The sequence below is a fragment of the Sapajus apella genome, unplaced genomic scaffold, assembly GCF_009761245.1.
Source record: "Sapajus apella isolate SASKATOON/1434 unplaced genomic scaffold, GSC_monkey_1.0 scaffold18, whole genome shotgun sequence".
NCBI lineage: Eukaryota > Metazoa > Chordata > Mammalia > Primates > Cebidae > Sapajus > Sapajus apella.
This window is the reverse complement of record NW_022436958.1, coordinates 11,921,788-11,934,151: the sequence shown is the minus strand read 5'-3', so window position 1 is coordinate 11,934,151 and position 12,364 is coordinate 11,921,788. Positions and strand designations below refer to the sequence as shown.

Below are 12,364 nucleotides of genomic sequence, written 5' to 3'. Positions count from 1 at the left end.
TTTTTTTTTTTTTTTTTTTGCTTTCCATTTGCTTGGTGAATATTTCTTCATCCCTTTATTTTGAGCCTATGTGTGTCTTTGTGGGTGAGATGGGTCTCCTGAATACAGCACAATGATGGGTCTTGACTCTATCCAATTTGCCAGTCTGTGTCTTAATTGGGGCATTTTGCCCATTTACATTTAAGGTTAATATTGTTATGTGTGATGTTGATCCTGTCATTTTGATGCTACCTAGTTATTTTGCCCATTAGTTATATCAGTTTTTTCATAGTGTTGATGGTCTTTACAATTTGTATGTTTTTGCATTGGCTGGTACAGATTTTTTCCTTTCCATATTTAGTGCTTCATTCAGGAGCTCTTGTAAGGCAGACCTGGTGGTGACAGAATCTCTCAACATTTGCTTGTCTGTAAAGACTTTTATTTCTTCTTTGCTTGTGAATCTTAGTTTGGCTGGATGTGGAATTTGGATTGAAAATTCTTTTCTTTAAGAATGTGGAATATGGCCAGGTGCAATGGCTCACGCCTGTAAAGCCAGCAATTTGGGAGGCTGAGGCGGGCAGATCACGAGGTCAGGAAATCAAGACCATCCTGGTGAAACCCCATCTCTACTGAAAATACAAAAAAAAATTAGTCAGGCATGGTGGTGTGCACCTGTAGTCCCAGCTGCTCAGGAGGCTGAGGCAGAGGAATCGCTTGAACCCAGGCAGTGGAGGATGCCATGAACTGAGATTGTGCCACTGCACTACAGCCTGGGCAACAAGAGTGGAACTCTGTCTCAAAAAAAAAAAAAGAATATGGAATACTGGCCCCCACTCTCTTCTGGTTTTATAGGGTTTCTGCAGAGAGATCTGCTGTTAGTCTGATGGGCTTTAAATTTTTAAATTAACATTTGCTCTGGAATATATGAAGCCAAGTTAATGAAATTAGAAAATACTTTTTAAGCAGCCTGTTCTTCTCTTTCTCTTTTTCTTTTAACTGTTGCAAATGTAAAAAAACACATACTTAAAATTTCATTGCTTCCTCATGGCTTATTATTAAAAATAGTTTATGCTTTTTGTCACAGGTTAGGTTCTCTAGGATATTTTTCTTCAGGTTGATATCATGGTGCAGTAAATTGGGCCTTTTTCCCTTACTTTGCTTAGTCCCAGAAGAGCTGTGATGTTAGGCACAGTGGCTGTCACTACCCCAGTTTTCCTCATCTGGAGGTAAATACTTCTAAAACTATTTTTGGCATATTCTTTTGGTATATACCTCTGTATCTCTAACCTTTTATGTTGCAATCGCCTGTTTTTCACTTTTAGGCATTATCTCTTGACTTGCTATTGGTGATGTAAATTTACCTTTTTTCCACAAACATCTGATCCATTCCCCCATCTTCCCATTAATAGCTTAGTTTTTCATATACAACTATTTAGCATTTGTATAATTCTAAATATTTATTATTAGTTCAGACTCAAACTATCTGCTGTTTGTCAAAGTAGCCTCACCATATATACAAAGGTATCAAGTAATTTTAGCAGTTTAACCATTATCAAGAAATTTCTCCCAGATAATTCTGATCTGCTTCAATTTTGGCCCATTTTTTTTGAGACGGAGTTTCGCTCTTGTTACCCAGGCTGGAGTGCAATGGCGCGATCTCAGCTCACCGCAACCTCCGCCTCCTGGGTTCAGGCAATTCTCCTGCCTCAGCCTCCTGAGTAGCCTGGATTACAGGCAGGAGCCACCATGCCCAGTTAATTTTTTGTATTTTTTTAGTAGAGACGGGGTTTCACCATGTTGACCAGGATGGTCTCGATCTCTTGATCTCGTGATCCACCCGCCTCGGCCTCCCAAAGTGCTGGGATTACAGGCGTGAGCCACCGCGCACCGTATCCTCTGCTTCCTATGTTCTATGTAATCCTTTGGCTTGTGTACTCTCTTGGTTTATTCCAGTTTCTAGTAGCTTTCTGAAAGGCAAATGTTTTGTGATATTATATTTATGTAAGTGTCTTTATTTTACCCTAGCTATTAGTTTATCTGGGTGTTGAATTATGAGGGTGAAATTGTTCTTCTTAAGAGCTCTGAAGGAATTCATAGCATCTGATATAAAATTGGAAGCCTTTCTTCCATCACTCTACAGAACGCTTTTATCTCCTCTCTTGAAGATTACACAATCACATTTTGAAGCTTATCAGATGTTTCTTTTTGTTGTTTCTAGAGTTCTGAAATGTAACAATGATGTGACTTAGAGTCTATAGTCATTCACTTTGCCATGCATTTAATGGGTACTTTCAGTCTGACAATTTGTGTCCATCAACTCTGGGAAAGTTTCTCATATTTTTTTCTTTAATTTTCTTGCCTCTGTTTTTGGTTCTGGAACCCTAATTAGACATTCTACTTCTTAGACCTATTTTTTAATGTCATTTTTTGTCTTTTTTTTTTTTTTCTTTCTTCGTAATTTCTGGAAAATTTACCTTTTTCAAACTTTTGAGATTTTCATTTTTGCTGTCATACTTTTAATTTCCAAAAGGCCCTTTTTGATCTCTATATAATTTTCTTATTATATCCTGTGATTTTTTTCTTTCTATGAATTTAGTTAAAATTTTTTTTTTTTTTTTTTAATTTATTTCTTCCTGCTTTCTCTATTTTTTCCAAATTATTCTTTCTGCTAATATGTTTTGGTCTTTTTAATCTGGACACTTTCCTCAGCTATATAGTGATCCTTGATTGTATGTTCAAATTTATGTTAAAGGCTTTAGAAAGCTATTTTAGAGCTCTGTGAATATGGCTGGAAATCCCTGATGTCATCTTTAGGTATTTGGAAGGCTTTTTTCTAGGGCTAATAAGAGTCTAATAAGAAGAGAATTTCAATCTTCAGCCTCTAGGCCAGTGATTCTCACATGGGATGATTTGACCCCCTAAGAGAAATTCAGCAGTGTCTAGAGACTTATTTGATTGTCACAGGTGGGTTGCTACTGAAAACTGGTGTAGAATCTGAGGGTCTTGTTACATCCTACAGTGCATAGACAGTTCCAACAATGAAGAAAAATTGAGTTTAAAATGCCAGCTTATCCTGAGAAACCCTGCTTTAGGGTGTAAATCTGATTGCCAGTCCTATGAGAACTATGTGAAAGAAGAGAGCTGGAGAGTCTCAACATTCAATATATAAACACTCTCTTAATCCTCTCCTCCCTTTCAAAGCTTTTCTTGTCAGTACCCTCACCTTCTGCTATGTCTGGCGTCCCCAAGGTAGATTTCTTCTGTCTTACCCTGTATAGAAAATAAGCCTCATGGCCTCTGATGAAGTGGATTAAAGGTTTCTGTTTAATTTAAACCATGCTAGTACTGCAAGTCTTTGTAGGAATGGTTTTCTCATTGAATTCTAGCCCAAATTAAACGACTGGTTATTAAGTGAACTTGTTTTTTGTTTATACTATTTAGAGTATTGGCTGAAGAGACTGGATGACTTTGTACATTTTACTATATGCATAAGTAGAAAAATAAGACATGAGTTGAAGATTATAAACCAAAAGGCAGATGAAATCTGGCTGTTCTCATCCTTTTTTTTCTGTTTTATTCCCTCTTTTTCATTCCAGATCTTACCCAAAGTACTGATCTTAATCAAACATGTTTTGGGATTGTACCTTTTCCTCATCTTTTCTCTAGAAAAGCTGATCTCTTTAGAAAGAACTAAGTTTACTTATTGGAATTCATATCACTATTGTCCCTTATTTCCCTCATCCCCACTCATTCTTTTAACTCTATTTTAATTTTTACCTCTGTGCAAACAATGTAACTGAGGGGAAAGAAACAGTGAAAACTAATTCTGATGGGCTGAAAAACAGCTTAAATGTATTTTTCTTGCCTAAGTTTCATCTCAAAGGACCTTAACAAAACTGGAAACCACCTACAAATTTCTCCTAATACCTTTCATTTTATATTATTTGACTGTTTAGCTAGCAAATCAAGAACATTTTATCTAACTGAAGAGAAGCAAAGTTCTGACCTTTTGTCCATGCTTATTCTTCTTTGAAAAATGTTAGCTGTATAGAGTTAGGTCCTAGGTAAACAGTATTAGAATTTGTATTTTAACTTTTTTCTAATAAAGGGAAGAGGGTGGTGGTACTGTTTTTGGTGTTTTCTTCTGCCACCATCTGGAAAGAGAGCAGCATTAAACATCTTTTTAATTTACTAGGAGTTCTCTTCACAAAGTAATGCCCCCATCTGCTGGAGCTGTACGGTTTTGCCTCAAAATAAGGCTGTTAAAGAAAATAATACATGATCATTTGTGTGTTTTTAAATTATATTTTTCAGTCTCATTCACCAATTTTACCAAGGTTTTTGTAGGAATTGTTAGCCACTTTCATCTTCTCTTGATGTGTTAGTTCTTCTTTTTTTTTTTTTTTTTTTTTTTGAGACGGGGTTTCACTCGTGTTACCCAGGCTGGAGTGCAATGGCGCGATTTCGGCTCACCGCAACCTCCGCCTCCTGGGTTCAGGCAATTCTCCTGCCTCAGCCTCCTGAGTAGCTGGGATTACAGGCACGCGCCACCATGCCCAGCTAGTTTTTTGTCTTTTTAGTAGAGACGGGGTTTCACCGTGTTGACCAGGATGGTCTCGATCTCCTGACCTCGTGATCCACCCGCCTCGGCCTCCCAAAGTGCTGGGATTACAGGCGTGAGCCACCGCGCCCGGCTTAGTTCTTCTAAACTAAGAAAAACTTGATATAAGTTAGTTGTTCTTGGAACGTGGTGTATGGAAAGAGCGGCAGTTGAAACAGGCTGAAATTATTTCACTTACATTTAAAAAATAATAAAATCTTCAAATTCAGCAAGTGAGGCTGGGCGTGGTGGTTCACGCCTATAATCCCAGCACTTTGGGAGGCTGAGGTGGGTGGATCACCTGAAGTCAGGAGTTTGAGACCGGCCTGCCGACAAGGTGAAACCCCCATCTCTACTAAAAATACCAAAATTAGCCGAGCATGGTGGCACACACCTGTAATCCCAGATACTCAAGAGACAGTGGCAGGAGAATTGCTTGAACCCAGGAGGTGGAGGTTGGAGTGAGCCAAGACTGCAACACTGCATTACAGCCAGAGTGCCTATAATCACCCTGGCTGGGATTACAGGTGCAATTTTTTTGAGACTCTGTCTCAAAAAAAAAAAGCAAGTCAGTTAGATTCAGTATTGTCTCCAAACTGGATCTACATACCTACATTGTATTAATGAGCTGAAAGTAAATGAATATGTATGTGATGATGCCACTTGGAACCCCTTCTTGTTATTGATCTTGAATTCTTTCCTTAGGACTTCTGAGTTGCTCTTAGCAACATGACTTGACCTGCTGGTACGGAGACCAAGTAAAGATATTTCAACTTATATATTAAATGTTAGTTAAGCTTAATTTATTTCGTATTTTTAGACAAGTATTTATTAGATAAACAGTTTACAGTACTTTTGTATTCTAGAGGGTTATTTTGTACCAGCTACCTTACTGACCATTGATATGCAAGATAGAAAAAATCACTTATCTCTTGCCTCTTTGACCTGTCCTTGAACAACTTTGAAACTAAATAAATAGGGCATGTTCACACCTGTTTTCTTTTGTAAATGCTTTTTTTGGTACACAGCGTTAATAGCTCCTGCTCGTCTTACTAGTAAGATGCTCATAATACTAGAGTATTTTTTATTATCCAGCTGAGGTACATGGTTCTTTTTCTTAAACAATTTGATTCACTAATTCTTATTTTTGTTTTTTCACCTTAAGGTAGCTATAGAAAAAATAATTTAAAATATATGTAAATATACTTTGTGCGTGCATATGTATTTTATTTATATTATATATATATATAGGAAGTTTATGTTCTTTTAAGTGACAAATATTATGAAATAGAATCCATTTTGGTTAGAAAGTATGTGTGTGTATATCTGTGTAGGCATGCCACATTTTTAACCTAATAAAAATTATAGGAATTGCTGGACTTCAGATATTTATTAAACCCAAGAGATTTTTTTTTTAAGATCTCAGTCTTAGGTTAAAAAAAGTTTCTAGCTGTGCAAGGTACTTCATGTTTTCAGTTTAGACATTATTTTTCTACTCTGAAAAATGAAATTGGTAATCTTCTGCTTTCATGCCTTTTTTTTCAATTTTGTTGATTATTTTCACTCTGTAAAGACTTACATTTCCACCTGTTTTGATACTATAATTATTTACCATTTTTTGGTTTTAGTTCTTTATTTTAGTGGATTCAAAGCTCGTGTGTGTGTGTATATGTGTGTGTGTGTGTAAAATTGTGTTCTGATTTATGCTTTAATTGGCTGGATTTTGTTATTGAGTTCCCCGTATCCTCCCCAACAACACACTCCACACAAGGCTTTTTTTTTGTCTTTGTTTTTGTTAAAGAGGGTGTCTCACTCTGTCACCAGGCTGGAGTACAGTGGCACAATCTTGGCACACTGCAGTTTCCGCCTCCCAGGTTCAAGTGATTCTCCTGCCTCAGCCTCCTGAGTAGCTGGGATTACAGGCGCATGCCACCATACCCAGCTAATTTTCCACTCAACGCTCTATTTGCTCTGTGTACTAAATAAATTCATTCTTATTTGATATGGCTATACCTGTTACCTTTATATGTGAGTGGCATCTTTGCTTGGTCTCTCTCTCAGAACTTTATACATATTATCACACCATATTTTAGCATTTTTTTCTCCCTTGTAGGTGGTTTTCAGCTTGGAGGCCCAACAAATTCTTTTTTTAGGCTTAAAAAGGCTAAAAAATTGGATTAGGATTTTTATCAATTTTCTTCTTTTCATATTTGATATATTGGTGAGAATTTGGGAGATTTTATTCATGCCAATATAGCTTTTAAGAGTGAGGTTAAGGTTAGGAGCCATGGAGAACTCCTGTAGAATTCTAGCCTTGTTTTGTTCTCTTTATTTAGGTACTACTAAGATATTTCTGTTTAACAATTTTTTGTTTTGCTTTATTAGATAGAGGAGAAAGATTCTCTGATTCCATTTTGTACCATTGTATCTGCACAATTCCTTATTGAAATTCCAGAGTTTCTGTACTAAACATGTGTTCCTTTTTGTGTTGGGAAGAAACTTTATGATCTTAAAAATAAGAACATCTACCAAAAAATACAGATTGTTTACATAAACATTGAAAGAGAAGTGAATTATCAGTCTTGAACATCTGGTATACTAACCATGTTCTTTCAGAATGTATTCATCTGCTATTTTTTGTCTCCTGAAGAAAAGTCCAGTGATTATTTTGATAACTTTTCAGATATTCACAGTTTTTTTTTTTTTTTTTCATGCCACTTGAGACTAACTAACCTGATTGGGAATCAGTAGACCTAACAGCTACCACTGCTATTAAGTAAGCTGTGTCATCTTGGGCAGGTCATTTAAAATCTATGTGTTCATTTCCACTTCTATAGGTAGTACTGTTGTTTTTTTTTTCTTTTTTAAGGTCTTTTTCTTTACTAACCCTATGAGTTTATCCTTTGCTTTATGCTGATCCTGCCTTATCTGTGGGAGATACATATGTACTCATACACATACACCTATATATTATTCCAACAAATTGTAAGGTTGTTTTGTTTTTGTTTTTGTTTTTGCTTTTGTTTCCAGATGGCATCTTGCTCTGTTGCCAGACTGGAGTGCAGTGGCACGATCTTGGCTCACTGATACCTCCGCCTCCCAGGTCCAAGCAATTCTCTTGCCTCAGCCTTCCATGTAGCTGTGACTATAGGTGCATGCCACCACACCCAGCCAATTTTTGTATTTTTAGTGGAGACAGGGTTTCCCCATGTTGGCCAGGATAGTCTCGATCTTTTGACCTCATGATCCACCTGCCTCAGCCTCCCAAAGTGTTGGGATTACAATCATGGGCCACCACGCCAGGCCTATTGTAAGTTTTTTTTAAGATAGATACCAAATTTTATATTTGTCATCTTCCCCATAGTGCTTGTCACAGAGCCCCGTAATAAGTAAACACTGAAAAGTTGGGTTACATCGATTGAGATGGTCTGGCATTGACTTGTAGCTACTAGATTGTCTTACTAACTATAGTCTATGTAGAATAAACATTTTATTTAATCCTTTTTCAAAATGTTTTCATTTTCTGTATCATTTGAAATGTCATTCCAGTAAAAATTTTTCTTTCAGTTTAGTGAAAATATATCTTTAAGCAATGCTGGAAACTAAAGCCATCTTTCCATATGCTTATTTGCCACTTGCATATCTTCTTTGGTGAAAGGTCTACTTATGTGATTTGCCAATTTTCTAATTTGATTGCTTCTTTTTTTATTATTGAGTTTTGAATGTTTTTTAGATACAGATCTTTTGTCAGATATGCAGTTTGCAAATGTCTGAAGCTTATCTCATCTGTCCTGTCAGAATTGTCTTCGAAATATTTATTATGTAGTAGATACTTGACCATTACATGAAAGAGCGAGATGTCAAAATAACCTTTGGACTAAAACTTTATTTACGGTCAAAATTTATGTAGATTATAAGGTAGACACAATAGTGGAGTGTTTGCTGTTTCTTTTATGAATGATAGCCCGAAATGAAGAAAAAATGAATGATCTTAATAGCTTACCTGATTTATATTTGATACAAAGAGGCAGATTAGATACCTGCCTTGGAACTGTGGACATTTATTTAGCTTTTCTGAGTAATGCTTTCTTAATTCATGAAGTGGATAAAAATATCTTTTAATTCTAACAATACTGTAAGATAACTAATATAGTTCTACAAAATAAAACATACTGCAAAAGCCTTTTCTCTTTTTTACATTTTAATTAGCCTTATTTTCTAGGAGACAATTATTACATAGTTCCTTGTGATTTCAGATTTTGGCTGATGGTGAAGAGCATCATAAACCAGCGTTGAGGATATTTTATGTTGCTAAAAAGGTTTTTTCCCTCTCATAACACTCATTAGGAAAAATAAAAACTTAAATGGAATAAAATAAAACTTTATACAGAAAAGACTGCTAAAAGGTATCCTAAGGCAGCTAAGAAGACCACTTTTCTTCTAAGAAAGAGGATGCTATTATTTAATTTTCAATTAGGAAGCCTGGAGCCAGAGGACTTTTGGTGACTGAGGACTAGGACAATACTGCCTGCTCAGGTATCTACTCAGTGATTCAGTAGGAGCCCTCCCAGGTTCAGAGAGAAAGCCACACCATCTACACACCTGATAACAGATCTTTTCTATGCATATCTTCATCTCCTGTACAGACCTAGGTCTTAGAAAAAGTCCAGTCTACCAAGGGACCAGATAGGGTTCACATCCTGCTATAGGCCCTGGTAACAAGGTCCTGTCAGGTTCTAGCTAAGCCCTCTGGAGGACAGGGCCCTTTCCAAGTCTGGAGCCTGGACCACAGTTGGGAAGTCTGTCACTTGAACAAAGATCTGCCCTCAAATTGACTTTCCCAGGTCTTGGGCCCCACTGGGATTTCATAAACTCCTGCCTGAATCTCAAGGCTAACAAAAAGACACTTTTGTCTGGGGTGGCTGTGAAATTATTGTTGCTGTTTGGGCCTCCACAAGCTGAAGATCCTCCTATTTCCTTTTGCTGCCTTCTTTCTCACATTATAATAATGTCAATCATTGGTGATTAGATGATAAATTAGGTTTTCTTGAGTTTTATGAGTCCTGGTGGTAAAAAAAAAGTTCCAAAATGGCTTTCACTGGGCTAAATTCAGGGTGTCAGCAAAGCTGCGTTCCTTCTGGAGATTAGATAAGATCAGAATACACTTTTAAAAAAAAAAAGTAGTTAACTTGATCTAAATCCCAGCTCTTCCATTTACAAGCTTTTCGATTTTGGTCAAGATACTTAGCCTTTCTGTGTCTTCTAATCTTAAGGGAGGATTATAATAGTAGTTATTCCATAGGGCAATTCTGAGGATTAAATGAGTTGATAAATGCAAAGCATTTGTAGCAATCCCTGATACCTAAGTAAACACTGCTTAGGCTGTTATTGCCTGTTAAAGTACTCCTATAGGAAATCAGTGCTAAGAAAATTAGATCTTATACTCAGAGGCATTTTTCTATGAGTATGGTACCCTTGAGGAGAATTTTACAAAATTTATATATTTTTCATTAGTATATATATTTTTTCATTCCAGTTATTCATTGCCAACTTTATTTTGGGCATTATGCTACAATGCTTAGAATATAAAAAAAATCCTCAATTTGGAAACACTAGCAATCAGATAATTTTGTTTAAAATAATTCTATAATAAAGAGAAATACAGGCACTTATGAGTGTTTAAACAGAGGCATTTAACCTAGTCTTTAATGATTTTTTTTTTTTTTTTTTTGGTGTGGTTGGTGAATGGAGCAAGAAAGGGAGGGTTTTCTATAAGGAATTATCCTGGGGATGGATGGGTGGGACATAAAGAAAGCATATAAGTTAGAAAAAGAAAAAGAAAGCAAGGGAAAGTGAATAGAAGATTTAATGGAAAGAGGGGAGTAGCTCTAAAAACCACATACATGCTTGGAGGTATTATAGGTTCAGTTCCAGACCACTGCAGTGAAACAAATATCACAATAAAGTGAATCACACAAGACTTTTCTCAGTGCATATATTTATATTTACACTATACTAGTCTATTAAGTGTGCAATAGTACTGTCTAAAAAAATGTACATACTTAATTTTAAAATACCTTATTGCTAAAAAATGCCAGCAGACACAAGATGGAAACATGGTGTTTGAAAAATGGTGCCTATCAACTTGGACACAGAGTTGCTACAAACCTTCAGTTTGCTTTAAAAAAAGAAATTACACTGTCTGCAAAGCACATGAAAGCCAAGCACAATAAAACCAGGTGTGCCTGAAGGGTGGTATGAGAGTGTTGAATAAGCCTGTGCTTGGACAAAATGAAGCCATTAAAGATTTGGAAGGTCTTAAGGTTTGATCATTTTTTACAGTTAAAAACTTGTATTTATTTTAATTCTAGAATAGTAGATTCTTAAGTAATCTCTTTAAGTCACTATGTTTATAATATTTATGCTAATTTTTTACAGGATTTGAATTTGCTGAAATGAGCAGTCGTAAATCAAAGAGTAACAACTTAATTCACGCAGAGTGCCTTTCACAGGTTAGTATGTATTTTCATTAATCTCAAGACCTGTTACCCTGTAAAGGTGTTCAGATAAATAGTTATCATCTTAACTTGAATTTTCCCTTTAACACATAAGAAGAATCACTCTTTTATCCTTAAGGAGATATCAATACAAGTTTATAAGAAAAATCATCTGGAAGCAGAATTTTCTAAACTCTGTCAAAATTAAATGTGGACCAACAGATTTTGTTGTTGTTATGATTGTTCTCTACCCTTTATGTCAGTTCATATTGGTGTTTTTAATATTAGTGTTTTATACTACAATTTGATTTTATCCTTATTAAGCCTGGGTGGTTAGAATTCTAACTTTTACTTTTTTCTTTCCAATCTTGATGCCTTTTTACCACCTCTTCTTGCCTAATTGCCCTGGCTTGTACTGTCTTTAAAATGTTGAACAGGAATGGGAAGAATGGACATTCTGGTCCATGTTTTCATCTTAGAGGGACAGCATTCAGTCTTTCACCATTATGTATGATGTTAGCTGTAGGGCTTTTCATAGATGCCCTTTATTAAGTTGAGGAAGTTCTGTTCCATTCCTCATCTGTTGAGTGTTTTTATAATTAATGTTATCAGAAGTGCATACTGTATTCCAAGGGCTGGGCATCTCGCTGTATGTCTCTTCCTTAAGAAGCTTACAGTCTAGTAGGGAAATGAGCATGATATTTCTACCCTGGCATTTGTATTTATCTAGCTTGACCTGAACTACATTTAGTTTTTAAACAAAAATTAAATGTTACTGTTTTCCTTTATAAGACTTGGCTTTCTTTTTGAAGGAAGTTGTTTAACTCTATTTCTAAAAAAACAAAAAATTTAACTGAGATATGCTGTTATGTATCTTTGTATGTAAAGTGCTCAAATCCTTCAAGTACAGCTGAATTAATTTCAATACATGTATATACCTATTTAACTTCCATGCTAGATCACTTTGGGATTTGTGAACCTTCTAACTAGTCACTACAACTTTAATTCCTTAATATCTAGCTTATATTTTACATATAGTTACTGCCATTAAGAGACTTTAATGAGGTTTTGTGTATGAGTGTTTTTAAGGAAAGGGTTGAGTTTTTTCTTTTGATCTCATCTAGGTAGAGGAATACATATTATCATTAGTTGAGTGCATATATATATGTTCTTTTATATATATTTTACAGATATTAGCTATTACCTGTACAAAGCCTATTTGTGTTATAGATAATTGCCTTTTTCAATTTTTTTTTTTTTTTTTTTTTTTTTTTTTTTTTTTTTTTTT

The 12,364-nt window shown here is 35.5% G+C and overlaps 1 protein-coding gene across 10 annotated transcripts in view; it reads left to right on the top strand.

The window, feature by feature from the left end:
• ORC4 (origin recognition complex subunit 4) overlaps positions 1 to 12,364 on the top strand; it is a 69,041-nt gene that overhangs the window by 18,076 nt on the left and 38,601 nt on the right. For 6 of the 10 annotated variants that reach the window (XM_032286248.1, XM_032286246.1, XM_032286253.1 and 3 more), the window contains exon 2: positions 11,018 to 11,091. The exons of 3 other annotated variants lie outside the window; for them this stretch is intronic. In XM_032286248.1, the coding sequence (XP_032142139.1) occupies positions 11,035 to 11,091 (57 nt within the window). In that variant the 5' untranslated portion in view covers positions 11,018 to 11,034. Of the gene's footprint in view, positions 1 to 8,264; positions 9,116 to 11,017; positions 11,092 to 12,364 lie in introns of those variants that run through there. One more of the 10 variants, XM_032286250.1, reaches the window with a different exon arrangement.